The sequence below is a fragment of the Zootoca vivipara genome, chromosome 2 (assembly GCF_963506605.1).
Source record: "Zootoca vivipara chromosome 2, rZooViv1.1, whole genome shotgun sequence".
NCBI classification, from domain to species: domain Eukaryota; kingdom Metazoa; phylum Chordata; class Lepidosauria; order Squamata; family Lacertidae; genus Zootoca; species Zootoca vivipara.
In genome coordinates, this window is record NC_083277.1 from 91,958,897 (window position 1) to 91,975,986 (window position 17,090).

The 17,090-nt window shown below is 46.6% G+C and overlaps 1 protein-coding gene across 5 annotated transcripts in view; it reads left to right on the forward strand.

The window, feature by feature from the left end:
- The window catches only part of CASKIN2 (CASK interacting protein 2), a 103,149-nt gene that overhangs the window by 58,569 nt on the left and 27,490 nt on the right, over positions 1–17,090 (forward strand). For all 5 annotated transcript variants that reach the window (XM_035104453.2, XM_035104452.2, XM_060271847.1 and 2 more), the window contains 4 exons: positions 7,602–7,653; positions 13,747–13,844; positions 14,474–14,619; positions 15,869–15,964. In XM_035104453.2, the coding sequence (XP_034960344.2) occupies positions 7,602–7,653; positions 13,747–13,844; positions 14,474–14,619; positions 15,869–15,964 (392 nt within the window). The remainder of the gene's footprint in view (positions 1–7,601; positions 7,654–13,746; positions 13,845–14,473; positions 14,620–15,868; positions 15,965–17,090) is intronic.

Below are 17,090 nucleotides of genomic sequence, written 5' to 3' on the forward strand. Positions count from 1 at the left end.
GCAGGGAGTGTTATTTTTAAATCAGCGAGCCCCCTCACAGTTGTAGTTGTCCATCTGTCCTGGATCCTATTGTATGAAGCTGGGTTCTGTTTGTTTGTTTTCGGTTTCCAAAGCTTCCAGGCGCATACTGGGTCTGAGAGTTTTGACAGGCTGCTGTGTGCGCGCTCTCCACCATCATTTCCTGGCCGCTCAGCCCCATCATTCTCCTGCTTTGTTCCATGAGTTCCACCCAGTCCCTGCTCATCTGATGGAAATGGATGTTTTCACAGAATCTTAAGAGTTGGAAGGGACCACGTGGGTCATCTAGTCCAACCCCCTGCAATGCTGGAATCTTTTTGCCCAATGTGGGTTTCAAACCCATGACTCTTGAAATTAAGAGTCTCATGCTCTACCAGCTGAGCTATCCCGCTTCTTTAGTCGAAGGATATGGCTGTGCTGAGTGAAAAGACGTTTCTGTTCAACACACGATCTCAGAGCCCGATATTTTCCCATTCCTATGGCAAAACACGAGTCTGTTCACTAGGGTGGTCATATTCAGAAGGAGAGGGAATTTCCGCAGGTGTAACTTAGGGAAGATAAGCATGATAAAATTCCTGTTCTACACAGCTATTAAAGGTTCAGCCCCCCCTTCTGCCTTTTGTCACCCTTTTGTGAAATATGTGGAGAAACACATCAGGAGCGAATGCAGCCATTGATTTCCATGTTAACTGATCTCTCAGGACTAGTGCAAGACTAGAAATCAAATTATAAAGCTATTTATAAAATATAATAAATATTTTTATTATTTTTATTATAATACATCAATATTAGGTGCTATCAGTAATTAGATTGCAAATACTGTACCCAATAACATTTATTATATCTATAAGTATATAAATCATAGTTTATAAAACTGTATGGTTTGCATTCTTTTAAAAATGTTTCCCTCCTCTCTACCCCCATTCAAAAGGTCCCCCCCCCCATTTGTCTCTCATTATATAAGGTCCTTGGAGTCATGGCAGCTGATTTCTGTCCTCAGATCCCTCCCTGCGCTATACTTTTTTCTCTGTGATTTGGAACAAACCATTTCATCTTCCCCCCTCCCTCCCTCCCTCCCTCCCACTGTCCCAATTTACCCATAAGTAAAACGAGGGCAAGTTCTGTGCCTTCCCTTCCCAGGAGGGATTTAAATTTTCACTCATTAATTCATGTTTTATCAAGGATTTTTGAAAGCCTTGATGGAAGCTCCCAGAAAAACTCTAGGCCCATATGCAAACAGCCCTTTCCTCACAGTGTTAACTCCTTCTGAAAGCATATAAATGACCGAGTACCACAACAGGCTTCAAGAATGCTAACAACATCTATACAGTGGTACCTCGCAAGACGGAAATAATTTGTTCCACGGGTCGTGTCGTCTTACAAAAATTTTCGTCTTGCGGAAACAAATGGCAGGCGACAAAAAAAAAATTGTCTTGCGAGACGTGGCCATAGAAAGCTTCGTCTTGCGAGGCAACAAACGTCTAGCGAGTTTTTCGTTGCGCGAGGCATTCATCTTGCGAGGTACCACTATAGTTATGCATTCTTGGGATGACATAACAGGCCAGGTTCAAGGTGCTGGTTTTGACCTTTAAAGCCCTTTGTGGCTTAGGGCCCTCATATTCACGGGACCGCCTCTCCTGGTTTGCCTCGCAGAGGGCCTTAAGGTCCATGAATAACCATAGTTTGGAGGTCCCGGGCCCTAAGGAAGTCAGACTATCCTCCACCAGGGTCTTTTCAGTGATGGCTCCGACCTGGTGAATGCTCTGTCCCATGAGACTAGGGCCCTACAGGATTCAACCTCCTTCCACCAGGCCTGTAAGAGCTACTCCGCCTGGCCTTTAATTTGAACTCAGCCTGATCTTTTATTTTCCTTCTCTTCCCCCCCTCCCCTTTTTATGAAGATTACCTGCTCTGGGACCCCACAGCTAATTCTCCCCCAGCCTCCTTGCTGTCCCAAATAGGACTAATTTAGCCAGCTAGCCCTGGTGGCTATCTAATGTCTATTGGCTGGATTTCCCCCAAGTTGATTTTTGAACTTTGAACTTTATTGTTATTTATGCTTTTATACTGTATTTTATGCTGCTTCTATGTTGTATTACAATAAAGTGTTTTAAATTTGTCGTTAGCCGCCCTGAGCTCGGGTTTCAGAACCGGGATGGGCAGGGTATAAATAAAAATATATTATTATTATTATCCTTTCAGCCTTTTGCCACTCCAGGTGGTGCTGTGGTTAAACCACTGAGCCTAGGGCTTGCTGATCAGAAGGTCGGCGGTTCGAATCCCTGTGACGGGGTGAGCTCCCGTTGCTTGGTCCCAGCTCCTGCCAACCTAGCAGTTCGAAAGCACCTCAAAATGCAAGTAGATAAATAGGAACCGCTACTGTGGGAAGGTAAACGGCGTTTCCATGTACTGCTCTGGTTTGCCAGAAGCGGCTTTGTCATGCTGGCCACATGACCTGGAAGCTATACGCCGGCTCCCTCAGCCAATAATGCGAGATGAGCGCGCAACCCTCAACCCTCCCTTTACCTTTACTTGTTGTGGGTCCTCACAGCCTTAGGCCATCTGCTTTCCTTTTCCCCAACTTATCCAGCCAGTGCATCAATGTGAGGTCTTGCTGGGGCAACCTTGCCACTTCTTCTATCTACCACAGGAATGGGGGGACCTGTGGCCCTCCAGATGCTAGCTTACAACATCTCCCATCATCCCTGACCATTGCCCATGCTGATTGAGGCTGATGGGAAATGGAGTCCAACGTCGCTGCTCTGTTGTCACCCTCCTCTGAAAAAGCACATGGAAAGGGATCCCAAGCAACCAGAGTCACTCTGCTGGAAGCCTCTCCCTTTTTTTCGCCCCAGCTAGGCTCTTATGTCTTTGACAACTGGGTGCTAAGCAGAAATTCAGATGATGGCGCTTTCCTCCTGCGCTCCGGCTTATCCTTGGAGCGAATCCTGCAGAGCGGCAAGCCTGCTTATTAGAATCCAGGTTGCTTACATGAAAGATGAGCCTTCTCCACATAAAACCTCCGCATTTACCACTTGGGTTGCATTGCAAAGTATAAGCTGCATCTCTCTTTTTTAATGCCTTGGATGTGCATGAATAGGAAAGGGGTGGGTGGGAGGGAATGCCCATTTATCTCAAAAGGAACCGCAAGGAGCAGATCCACTGTGGAAGGACAGGGCACTTTTACCCAGTCACATCTCAGGCATATGAATGACCGCAGAGCACTATGAAGATGGAAAAAGTCCTTAAAAGGCCTTAATTTTTCCGATTCTGTTTAGACCTCCCCGGTTTCTGTTCCGCAAGGCTGACAATGTCAGCTGAGTTTGTCACGCACGTTTGTGCAATCGGCTCCTTAATCGGTTTTGCATTAATACACCTATTTACAAAACATTTTGATTAGCTCAAGGAAGGCCACAATGGTGCTGGTTTTTCTTTTCAGCCTATATTTGCATATGTCAATGAGCCCGCCTCTTGTTCAGGCTCCCTCATCTCTCCTGTGGGGGGTCCTGGAGCTCCCCCTCCATGCAGTGCATCTTTTTCTCCCAGCCAGCGTCTTCCAGGCAACCGGAGCAGAGCAAGACAGACGCTGAACTCCAAAGGGCTGGGAGAAATCTGGATGCAGATCACACCAAATCCACAATAGCGAGCCTGGGAAGCTCTTAGCAGAAACTTGCATAAGCACCGATGAGGAGCTGGGCTGTGAGGCATTTGCTGCAGATGGTACAATTGTGGGAGCCTCCGGCCTTCCTTTATCATACCCTGATACCCTTCACCTCTGCTTGAACTAACTCAGTGGCTTGGGCTGAGATGCTAGTAGCGCCTCACTGCTTTCTGTATTCTTAATTTGGTGTTCTGGTGCATTGCCAGCCAGACGTGCAAGAAACAATTCAGGAAATGGTGTGCACTATTTCTCCTGGGACATCCTATCACTGATTGTGAAGCCAGTTGTGGACACAGACATCTCGCAGCCACCTTCCTGTTGTGTTGAAAATGAGAGTTGTGCAGATGTGCCCTTATTCATTTTGCTCACTTTAGTTGCTGGGGATATAAGAACAGCCTGTCTGGATGGCTCAGACCAGAGGTCAGGCTAGTCCAGCATTCTGTCTCTAAACAACAAATTTGCCAGACAGTTTGTCTGTTTCAAGAAGTCAGAGAAATGCATTTAGTAGTTCTAGGTCCTACCATTAGCACAGAAACAGTTTGCTTTTCCTGTTCTGAGGAGCTTCCTTGTACAGTTATACCTCAGTTTAAGTACGCCTCAGTTTGAGTATTTTCAGTTTAAGTACTCCGCGGACCCGTCTGGAACAGATTAATCCACTTTCCATTACTTGCAGTGGGAAAGTACGCTTCAGTACGTTTGTAAACCGAGGTACCACTGTACTTCAGCAACATAACAAACCTCCAGGGTGAAGCTGGGGCCATAGGTGGCTGCATCCAAACCCAGGCTGTGAGCCTTAAAGTTTAAAGGTACATTCTGTAGCTCAAAAAGCCAGCAGCTGCAGCTGAACACTGAAATAACAGGAAACTTGGCTCTGTAAGAGCAGCAGGTAAAATATACTTGCTCAGATGAATAGCCAAGATCAGAAGACTTGCTCAGTCAGAGGCTTCATGAATTGCCTGCCAGTCATAGAGACAATATTGCCTTCTTCTGTGTCCTGTGACAGAGGAAGTTTACACTAGTTTACAGGACTATGAGTTTACCACCTCATATTATGATGTAACTACAGTGGTACCTCGACTTACGAACGACTCGACAACTGAATTTTTCGACTTACGAAAGGGGGTAATGGCCACGTGCTTACAAATGTCTCGACATCCGGAAAAAACCTGCGGCGGTTTTAGATATGGATTTTTCGACTTACGAATTTTTAGATAGGGTTGCTTCGACTTACAATTTTTTCCGTTTTCAATGCATTCCTATGGGAAATCGCGTTTCCAGTGTCGTTTTTCGACTTACGAAGATTAAATTTGTAAGTCGGGGCACCACTGTAGTTGAAACCCCAGAGCCCCTTCACACCTATGAGGAGTTTCTGGTATCACCCAGGCACCCTCTATCTATCCGCTTCTGTTTCTTCCCTTCCCAGCCTTGTTTGCTGTGCCTATCCCAGCAGGCTTCCATTTGCTTCTAGTGAGGCCTTCCTGGAGCAGGACAGAGCAGTGGGTAATACGAGACTATAAAACTGAAGTAAAAAGTACCACAGGAACTTGGGGTGGTCGCTGAGGAAATGCTGGAGAAGATTCTTCTTGTCAATCATAATTCTCTGTCTTCGTGAAAAGTGGTTCCCATGTACCTACTTAGACATCCGGACATGCATTGATCCCATGCACAGTTACTCAGGATTGTTTCGGATTGTTGCTGTGTGAAGTTAATGCCTTAAGCCTTTTTGTAATAGGGTCAGCGTGTCCACTTGGTTGGGGAAGTGAGGAAAAGGGTCATGCAAGCCAAAGGCTAGATTCGCAGCTAGAAACCCAAAGGTGTAGGCCAGAACTGACAAATGAATATCATAGTTGCAATCCATCTCTTGCCTTCTTTGTCACGTTTCCTTGCCCTCTTGCCTTTCTTATCAGCCTAAGGTGCAGGTCCTGTGGATCAGAGAGTGTCTATTATTCCAGATACTGTGCAATGTATCTTCACAGCACATTGCAGAGTAGATCTTCATTCCCTTTGGTGCATCCTCTGTAAAAGTGACTAGTTAAAGCTAAAACCAAGCTGAAACAACTAACATGGTTTTGTGTTTTTTTTAAGAACAACACACAATTGTATCATTATGTAGCACCAGAACATTCTAGGGTATTTTGCTGGCTTCTTGACCCACATGTCTAACATCAGAGAGTTGCTCATTAATTACCTTATAAACTGCATCGTATCACATGATACTACCGTATATTCCAGCGTATAAGACGACTGGGCGTACAAGACGACCCCCCCACTTTTCCAGTTAAAATATAGAGTTTGGGATATGCTCGCCATATAAGAAATACGACCCGGCGTATAAGATGACCCCCGATTTTTGAGAAGATTTTCCTGGGTTAAAAAGTAGCCTTATATGCAGGAATATACAATTACAGACATCATTGCTGGCCAGTGGCTGTTAGTTCAACAGGAACACCAGCAGTGAGGGCATCTTCTCTCCTCCCTCTTCATTCGGGACCTTTCCACCATTATTTTTATTTTTCAAAGTCATCTAAAAGGGGGTGCATAGTCAAGAAAATAAAAACACACATGTGCAAAATATACATGTACAAAAAAAAGTTAAACTAGTAATACTGCTTGTTCACAATTGTCCGTTTTCTTTGTTGATTCCCTGTTACTCTGCAACTGAATTCCCAAATAAATGACCTCGTTATTATGTGGAAGAAAAGAATTAAATTGGCTTCACTCTAAAGGAGAGGGAATCTTAAAAGTGATTCAGCTGGGTTTAGAAATGCAGAATGTCCATTGTGGAGACTTCCTCAGACCCCATACTATCTAGAAATTTGGAGCTTGGGCAAGGTGAAAAGAATGTCAGACAAATACAATTGCTGCATTCACAACCTCTGGACCCGCCGTCCCCTGACTATGGCGCAAAAATGCCAGCCATCTGGTCTGTAGGCTTTTCACTGGCAGTGGGTAAGTTGCTGGGAGGCGGAAGCAGAATGCCCCAGCTCTGCACTTTTCTGGGCACCAGGCTATAAATGGGAGCGTTCCCAGACAGGAGTTGAGGGTACTACTGGCCCATTACCCAACAGCAATGGGGATAGAGGCTTTTTGCCTCCTAGTTCTGTGAATGTAGCATAAACAACTGAACAGATTCTGGAGATGGGGATGTTTTGGCAGCAGCTATGCTGGGGAAAGGGGAAGATAAGAACGAATACTAAGCTGGTGCCCATGGAGACAGGTGTATGGAAAGCAAGGCTAAAGGATTTGGAAAGAAGAAGAGGCTGAAGGGATGGGTCAAGCACTGTCCTGTGCACGGCAAGGTTAGTCTGGAGGTTTTGGGAGAGGTATCAGTCCACTTCCTTCTGCAAGTAGGTGGAATGGTTCAAGAGGAAACTTCTCTTGTGTGCAGACAGATTCAGACCTAGGAGCCTAGGATTTCTCATTACTCATAGGAAGCTGAACCTGTTTTTGCAGGATGACCATGGATCTGTTCCTAGGACTATCTGAAAAAGCAAGGAAATTGGTCAATGTGTGCAAAAAGAGACAGGGAGGGGGAGAAAGACTGTGCATTGAGAATGCCTCCTTATTTCATATATTACAGCAAATCCAGCCTTTATGACAGAAATCAACCACTGTCCTCTTCTTGGGAGCATCCTTTAATGCACTGGTTCCAGACTACTGCCAGAGACAGGATACTGGGCAAAGGGTGTGTGCCCTCGGAGTGGCTTTCCTGATAATATTTACATTTTGTGCAGACAATTTTCTGACCGAACCAGCCATTGCTTGCTGCCAGATAGCTTCTCCCCAATGTCTCTAAAGAACAGAGAGTTGCAGATTCCTATTTGCAGCCATTGCTGAATGTTTATTGAAAAATCTGTATTCAGCCCGATTCCATTATTCATCTGTGTCCTGAAATGACACATTTCCTGTTCTTTTCCTCTAGAAATCTTGGGATCAACTAAACGGCTGAACGTGAACTACCAAGATGTGGATGGGTATGTACTAATCCAATTAAATTGTGACAAGTGTTGGATGGGTTGGAGGGACTGGGGGCGAATGTGTTGCGGAACAAGCGATAAAGGTTTAACAGTGACTGCCCCCTTCAGTTACAAGCCAGGGCACTATGGGGGTTCTGTCCTCCTGCTCTGTCATTGCCTCCCTGTGTGACCGCAGACCAGTCACTTTATGCTAGGAATCCAACAGCCAATAATAGACCAGGAAGCCCAGTCCTTAAAGCACTGCAAGACTTATCCTCCATATTAATGCTGGTGGTCAACAAAAGAGGTTTAAAGACACTCTCCAGGCAAATCATTTTTTTAAAAAAAGTAGTATAAGCACCGACAACTGGGAAACACTGGCTTGCAAGTGCTCCAATTGGAGAACAGCCTTTACCAAAGGTGTTGTGGACTTTGAAGATGCATGAACTCAAGACAAAAGGGAGAAACGTGCTAAGAGGAAGGCATGCTTGGCCAGGGCCGTCTTAACCATATCTGGCGCCCTGGTGCCAAGATCCCTCCAGCGCCCCCGTGAGTGAGGCGGGCAGGAGGGGCGCACGGGGAGCTGAGAGGCGTGGAGGAGGCAGCCCCAGGCTCGCGCTCCCTTCGCGCCTCCGGAGAGCGGCCTAAAGCTACTCAAAAACTGAGAGGCGCGGAGGAGGCGGCCCCAGGCTCCCGCTCCCCGCGCAAAGCCCCGGAGGCGCGCGGGGAGCAAGAGCCTGGGGCCGCCGGGCTGCGACTCTCAGTTGTTCAGGCGGCCCCAAGCCAGCGCTCCCTGCGCGCCTCTGGAGAGCAGCCTGAAGCCGATCAACAGCTGAGACAGAGGCATGGCAGAGATGGCCCCAGGCTCGCGCTCCCCGCGCGCCTCCACAGAGCTGCCTGAAGCCGCTCAACAGCAGAGGCGCGCGAAGGCAGACACCAGCGTTCGGCGCCCCTTCCGCACCCCTGATGGCCAGGCGCCTTGCGCCACCCAGCCCGGGCCTAGGGACGGCCCTGCGCTTGGCAAACCCTCACCATGATCAACTCACGCCCGGAAATCTATGTCCCCACCATGGAAGGACATGTGGATCCAGAATTGGCCTCCACAGTCACAGACTCATTGTTAAGACTGTGTTCATGGAAGACAATCTTACTCGGCTACGAGTGATCACCAAATAAGACTGTTTGCAAACACCAAAAGATTTCAGGACTGCAGCTATAGGAAGGGCAGGCTGAGACATTTTGCTGCCTGAGGTGGAACAGCAAATGGTTCACACACCCCTTCCCCAAGTCAAATTTCATAGTATCCTAGGCCAGCTAAGATATTTTGGCACCTGAGGAGAACATCCTATGAGTACTTCCCCCCTCCTTGTACTATAATAATGTATTCAATAACTAACCATGTCCTGCCCTTCTATGACACCCCAAATCAGTTGTTTAAGGTGATCACCTCACTTTGCCTAATGGTTGAGCCAGTCGCGGCTCTGAAGGCACCTACTCAGGGAGGCAATTGCTCCTTAGCTGCTTAGAAAGATCTTCTCTGCTAACGCCACTCTTGAAAAAAGTACAGTAGCATCCCAGAACACTGACAAGCAATCACAGTGGATTAAGGTCATAGCGTGCATTACAATTTAGCTTATGCTGTTTAACTGGCGGTATAAGTTCCTGTATTTCTGTTCCTATAGCAGTGATATTACTTTCCCTCATTTTTATCAGCACGTACAGCAAAATGTTTTCTCCCCAGTGGTTGTCTTCCCACCCCATCTGCTCCCCCAAGCCAGTTATTGTAACTGGGACATTGCATCTAACTCCCACAGATTTCCAAATGGATGTTGAAGTGAATGGGGCTTTGTCAAGACTTCAGGCCCATAGCAGAGTCCTAGCCAGGAAGGAATACATCAGATTCTCAGCCTGGACAGTTTCAGATAAACGCCTGTATAAAGGGAGTATCCAAAAAATATGGTTTCGAACAGGCATGGCCAAACCTGACCCTCCAGATGTTTTGAGACTACAGTTACCATCATCTCTTACCACTGGTCCTGTTAGCTAGGGATGAAGGGAGTTGTAGTCCCAAAACATCTGGAGGGCCAGGTTTGGCCATGCCTGGTTTAGAGAAGCTTGTCAGTATCTTATATACAGATGTTTCCGTCCGCACTGCATTTTGTAGTCCTGGAACAGGCAAAATTCAGAACCATTAGGCAGAATGAAGGATATTACAATACGGAGATAACTTGTCTCCCTTGAATGTCAACATGACACTCAAGTAAGGCTTTGCCTCTGCCCCTGTTGAATTTCTGCCTGTTTTGTAGTTGCCAGAGAAAAACACGGTGGCAGCCCTAACGCAATAGTATTATGGAGCTTAGTTGCAGCCCCCATAGGGTAGAAGGTTTCCTTTTTATTGTTTGTTTTAATGAAACGGAGAATTTTAACCAGCCCTGGCAGTCTGCCTCCAAGTGCTTTGGGGACCCACACATGTTGCCCACCCCTGCTAGGCAAATGGCAATACAGCTTCCCAAACCCTATTCATCGGCGCTCTTTGGGCCTGCCTCTTTGGTGGGCACCGTGCCCTTTCAGAGCCTCCGGCCAGTCTCCTGGCTGCAAGGGCCCATTCTTCCCACCGAGAGGTTACCGTGGGGATAATTGGAACATCCAGGCCTGCAGCAGAAGCCCAGCATGAGGTGACTGCTAGCTGGCTGCCTGCGGCTAAGGAAAATACCTCTCTTGTGGGTCCTGTCATTATTCCCGGGGGGAGTCTCCCCCTGGTACTTTGCCCTGAAGTGGCTGCTATTATTCACCCCTCTGATTCAGGCAGGCTCCTCTGAGAGGTGAATGGGACAACCACTTCCAATCCGCTACGGCGATCCCCTTGCAGGCTAGCCGTTCCAGGGGTCGGGCTCACGGCTTAAGCTTGCCCTCCACACTCTTCCAGCCTTATTCCCGCTTGGAAGGCTTCGGCCTTTCCCTTGCCATGGGGGCTTGGTTCCCGTGGGCTCGGAGCCTGCCCCAGCCCTTTTGAATGAATGAAACCAGCATTGAGCAAGTGGAAGAAGGGAGCTGGCTGTGTGTGTGTGTGTGTGTGTGTGTGTGTGTGTGTTTGTAGGGCAGCCTGAGGGGGGGGGGGAGAGACTGGATAAACAAGCCTCTTTCACAAGCCAGAAACACAGGGTCTATTCATTCTCACAGGCCTCACACACTCAGGATAGTAGGAGAGCCATGCTGGGAGAGAGACTGCCATTAGTCTAGGCAGGCTAAGAAAGGTGGGACAGGGGAGGAGAAAGATACCGTGTCTGGGAATAGCTTGTCATCCGTCCCCAGGCCAGAGACCACAGTGTGTGTGTGTGTTTGTGTGTGTGTGTGTGTGTGTGTGTGTGTGTGTGTGTGTGTCTCCATCCCCAGCCTTCATCCCCTGCAAGTTGTAAACTCGTCAGGCCGACCCTTGCTTATGGATCTTTCCATGCTATTCTTAAATAGCATAGTTTGGGGCACAGCTCCAAAAAGGGTCTTTGTGAATTTAAGAGCTGCATGAACAGGGAGAAGTTTGACACCAGCATCTTGCCATTTTAGAAAGGGGGCAGTGATGAGAAAAACTGGCAGAACTTTTCCTCACATGCCAGTTATTTGAGAAAAAAGAATTGGGAGAACTCCTAAAAGCTGGGCATCAGTATACATAAAACACCTTGCTGTAGTCAACTCCGTCTCTTGTCATCCAAGGAATATATGTTTGATACCATTCCAGACAAAGGGGATATCGAGACACAAATGGGAAACTTGCTCAGAACCAATTAAATTCAACTAAGTTACTTTGTGCACGGAACAAGATCTGCTCACACAACGAACCTCTCCCACCACACTTCGAAGCTGCACCCACTAATTGTGCTCCGAAGGGTTAGAGCAGGCATAGGCAAACTCGGCCCTCCAGATGTTTTGGGACTACAACTCCCATCATCCTTAGCTAACAGGACCAGTGGTCAGGGATGATGGGAATTGTAATCCCTAAACAGCTGGAGGGCCGAGTTTGCCTATGCCTGGGTTAGAGGATTGCAACCCAGAAGAGGTCTCATTGCATGAGTGTGTATCATTCCATGCACACATACCCATGTAGCACCAAATTGAATCCCACCCAGTATTATTATCATTTAATTTATTTATATTAATACCACTTAATTGCCAAAGTGGCTTCTAAGCAGTTTAAAAGTACTGTACAAAACCAATTACAAAATATATTAGAGATGAAAGGAAATTGTTCTGTGTTTCCCAGAACAATGGTAGGAAAACCTTTCCACCTACAAAGGTATATACATAGTAAGGTCTCCAAAGAGAAGAGCAGTTTTGTGAGCTTCTCGTTTACTGGGAAATGTAAGAAAGGGAAATGTGTTGTCAAGCATTCTGGGGGTGTCTAGCCAGCCACTTTAAAATGGCAGACAACAGCAGCTCACAAAGAACTAGGGGGTGCCGAATCTCACTTATTTTAAGACAGGATACTTATTTTAAAGAGCTGTCCCTGACTTTGTAAACTAACAGCAGATGTCTGTTATTTCAGAATATCTTTTAAAAACCCTGAAACTTCAGCTTCTTTCATTTTGGTCTACCTAACCCAGGAAGATACAAAAACAGTAATGGATGTTAAACCTGCACAAACGTGACTTAGAAATGTCTCCTCAAACAGAATGCTCTGTACACTTCAAAGAAAGCTTACCTGCTTTTGTACAACAGAAGTTTGTACAATAGTATGACATATCAGCTTGCGTGTTTCTTAACTCTTATTTCCTCTTCCAAACTTAGCAACAGATGTCTATACCAAATGTTCAGGAGCAGACAAGGGCGGAAACACATTGATCCGAGAAAGGAAGCAGGGAAATCAAATTGCCAGCTTCGTACCTTTTAAACTGGAAGGCTTTTGACAAGCTGCCTTCCAGGACTGTAGCCAAACAACCCTGAATGTGCAGTGACCTAGCCCTGCTCAGCCTTGTCAGTTTTCTTCTCGTGCCTAAGGATGGTCATTCTTTCAGATTGGCCATTTTTATAAGGCTCCAGGAATGTGGGATGTGGAGGTGGTTGAGGAGCATGTAGAGTAGAAGCAATACCGTTTGACTCACGGAGGAAAACCGCTTACCACAGCTAAAATTCTTGGACACATGAGAGAAAGAAGTGCTAGTTCCCTCCTCAGCAGATTCAGAGGATTGGGAGTGTCATGCAAGTCACTTTTCTTTTTTAAAAAATGTCCACAAGGGAAGCTGCTTTTGCCTTGCTGCAGCAAAAATAACAAAGGCCTCTTTAAAAGTGACAAATTTATTATGACATAAGCTTCCATGACCTATAGCCTGCTTCATGGTGTTATCCTTAGTGTACATATAGATGCTAACTGAGAATAACACTTCGTGCACTTGATGATGTGGAGTCCATGAATGCTTATGCCAGAGGTGGCTAACCTGTGGCCTTGTGGATGTTACTCCACTGCAGCTCCCATCAGCCCCGACCATTGGCCATGCTGGTTGGGGTTGAGGGGTTGATGGGAGCCTAAAACCACCTTGAATGGTTAAGTCCAGTCCAAGGCGACTATGGAGTGCAGCACTCATCTTGCTTTTCAGGCCGAAGGGGCTGGCGTTGGTCCACAGACATCTTTCCGGGTCATGTGGCCAGCATAACTAAACCGTTACTGGCACACTGAGGACCATGATGAGTGCCAGAGCGCACGGAAATGCCGTTTACCTTCCCGCAACCTATTTATCTTCTTGCACTGGCATACTTTCGAACTGCTAGGTTGGCAGAAGCTGGGAGAGAGCAACGGGAGCTCACCACCATCACATGGATTCAAACTGCTGACCTTCTGATTGGCAAGCCCAAGAGCAGGCATCCCCAAACTGTGGCCCTCCAGATGTTTTGGCCTACAACTCCCATGATCCCTAGCTAACAGGACCAGTGGTCAGGGATGATGGGGATTGTAGTCCAAAACATCTGGAGGGCCGAAGTTTGGGGGGTGCCTGCCAAGAGGTTCAGTGGTTTAGAGCACAGCACCACCTGTGTCCTTAAAAGGGAACATCGACTGGGCTCTAAGCTAAGAAGTCAATTACTGCTGCTTCTGTCTAAGGATGTTGCCTCCACCCCACTTCTCAGGTTTTCAGCACTACACCATGCAGCCCTGGTTGGAAGCCTGGAACTTATCTCCCTGCTGCTGGAGGCACAGGCCACTGTGGATATTAAGGACATCAACGGTAAGTGGGTTGTTTTGCTTTCTTAGGAGGAGGAGAAAGAGCATCTCTGTTATTGTCCCCAGAAGCCATGAAGGAAAAACTGTCTTTTACAAACAGTATGCTGGGGAAGAGTCTGTTTGGGGAAATGCAAGTTTTGAATAATGTGTTGCATTCAGAAATGCAAGTTTTGATTAGTGTTGCTACTTCTGCTCCAATTAGAATAATGACACTCATTAAGCCCCTGCCCACCCACCCCTACAAGAATTTTGTATGCTGGGTGCTCAGTGTATTTTCCTATTTGGCCCAGAGCATCTCATTCTGTGTTCAAATATTTGCCTTATTAGTATTATTATTATTACTACTACTACTACTACTACTACTACTACTACTACTACTACACCTTTCTCAAGGGGATTAAGTAGCATGCCATAAAACAGCTGAAACAGTTTTTTAAAAAAGTGTGGGAAAACTACTGAAAATAGGTATTAAAACAATACATAGTGGACACCAAAGGTGCAAACCTTTTTATTCAGCCGGGGAAAGTTGCCAAAACAAAAGTGTCTTCAGTTGTTTGCGGAACATTCAGATGGGACGGTGCCCATCAGATTAGTCATTCCCACATTATACAGCCTGTCTCTGTCTCCCTACAGGAATGCGCCCACTGCACTACGCTGCCTGGCAAGGGAAGGTGGAGCCAGCACGCCTACTTCTACGAGCAGCTGCTTCGGTCAATATGGCATCGCTGGATGGGCAGATCCCATTGCACCTTTCGGCGCAATATGGCCACTATGAGGTGGTGAGTGGGGGACATTTTGGAAGGGAAGGGATGAGACTTCCTTTGTCAGTCAGATCCAGATCACGTGCGCCAGTCCGAAAGCTATCGGTCTCCCGTTCCTTGGAGCCCTCATAATGATCTAACAAACCTAACACACAACCCACAAGGCAGCTGAACATTGCAGTGCAGTACTACCACATTAACACAAGTGCCCAGCACAAAATGCGGTAGAGAGCTGTGGAGTTTCTTCTTGGGAGCTGTAATGGATCACATTCAATCATCTCCTGTCAGAATTTCTAGGCGGGGGAGAGAGGATAAAAACGGCAGAAGAAAACACCTTGGTCTGAGAAGCAGCAAGTATCTGCATGATGTTTTATCCTGGGCTGAACCCATAAGCAGAGTGGCGTACATGTTGCAGATCAAATGCACTAGGAAAAGGAAAAGAAAAGAGAAGCTGTACATCAAGAATATCTTAAGTTCTGATGACTACAGCAGTGCACATTTATTGAATTTCAATATGATGAGGAAGCAGGGAATAGCTGGCAGAATGTGTATGGTATTAAAGGCTTAAATTTCCTGAGCTTTCATCAGACATTGCCACATATTTTCTACTTCTCTGCCCTGTCCTATGGGCTAGAACCTTGCTTTATTTTTATTTTTTTACATGGAAGCCGAGATTCTCTGGATACCTGGCATTGTATCAGATACCAGATTCACAGTAAACGTGCAGATTTTTAAAATGTGCACCCCGAAACAATGTTCTTATTACGTGGAAAAGCCACTTTTCTTAGGGGAGGGAGATGAAAATACCACGAGATGACCTATACTTTTGTATTACATTAACCTTGGGAAGAACTTGGGGGCTGTCTAGGAAAGGTTTGACTGATACGGATTAGACCTCAGGGATTAGGCCAGCTAGCTGCAGGAGAAGCAGAGGCAGGTTGCTGCCACACTGTGGTCAGCAAACTGCTGTGGTTTGCTGTGGGTTCCTGGCAGGACCCCTCTTGTTCAAGGGTTTTGGGCAGGCACCCCCAAACTGCGGCCCTCCAGATGTTTTTGGCCTCCAACTCCCATGATCCTTAGCTAACAGGACCAGTGGTCGGGGAAGATGGGAATTGTAGTCCAAAACATCTGGAGGGCCGAAGTTTGGGGATGCCTGGTTTTGGGTTTGCTCTGCAGAGATCACGAGGAAGCAAGATGTGCTAAGCGCATGACTACCGGCATTTCCAGCTTCACTTCGCTCTTTCCATTCTTCCTGTCTGTCCTGCAGTCAGAGATGCTGCTCCAGCACCAGTCCAACCCATGCCTCATCAACAAAGCCAAGAAAACCCCCCTGGACCTGGCCTGCGAGTTTGGAAGGCTAAAGGTAAGCAAAACCAGCCATAGCCACTGCCTGCAAGAAAGTCTATTGAGAGCAACGGGTTGTATGCTACTGCTCCTCAGGGGAGACCCGTTGAAATGAATGCACACAACGATTCATATCTGTGGAATTCCCTCCCCACAAAGGTGTGTCCAGCTTCTTCACTGCATGGCTTTTGGCAAATGATGAAGACACACGGCTTTACCTTTGACACCTGAGACGTGTATTTTAGTAGTAGCAGTAATTACCTGCATAGACATGATTACCACGGACAACATTGTTTGGTTGTAAGCCACTTTGGGTTGCCTTCGGTTGCAGGATAAAGGGACTAACACATATGATGATGATGATGATGATGATGATGATAACAATGTGCTCTGGCACAGCAGGAGTTTCCACAGCTGCTGGCAGTAATGTAGGAAGAGTTTTACTATCTTGTTCCATCCTGTCCTGCGGAACATTTCTAAGCCAGCTGCGAGCCGCCGGCAGAGCAACATCCCAGCTATTAGGGTGGAACAATATCATAACTCAAGATGGCAGCAGCTGACATCAATCCCTCACTGGTGGTCACATTGGCTGCAGCTGACAGGAACTGAAGCCCATCAACAGTGGGAGGGCCTCAGATTCCCTATTCCTTTTTTTGGCCAATATCTTTTATTGATTTTCCACAACTTTTAACAAACTGTCACCAAATCACTACAAATTCCAATACAAGTTTAAAAGCGGACTTCCCACCCCTACCTCTATTTTCCTCCCTCCTTTGCTGCTCCCAATAAAATAACTTTTCGAACGATCACTTCAAAATACATTCATTCCCTTCTCCCTAAACATCACCTGCTCAATTACCAATTTCTGCTATGGCTTTTATATATTGTTACAACCCCTCCTCATGATCGTCAAGTAGAGTAAATCATCTTTTATAACAGTCATTCATCAATTTTGAAATGATTTGCTTCTGATACCTCTTGAGTAACACTTTGCCTGAGAAAAGCAGATCTTGCTTCCTCCCAGACAACATACATGCACTCCTCCATAACATGGCCTTGAACATTGCTGTATGACATCTGGCCCCAGTAATAAACAAAACAACTCAGCCTCACTGGTGCTGCATGAGGGTGGAAATAAAACCCCT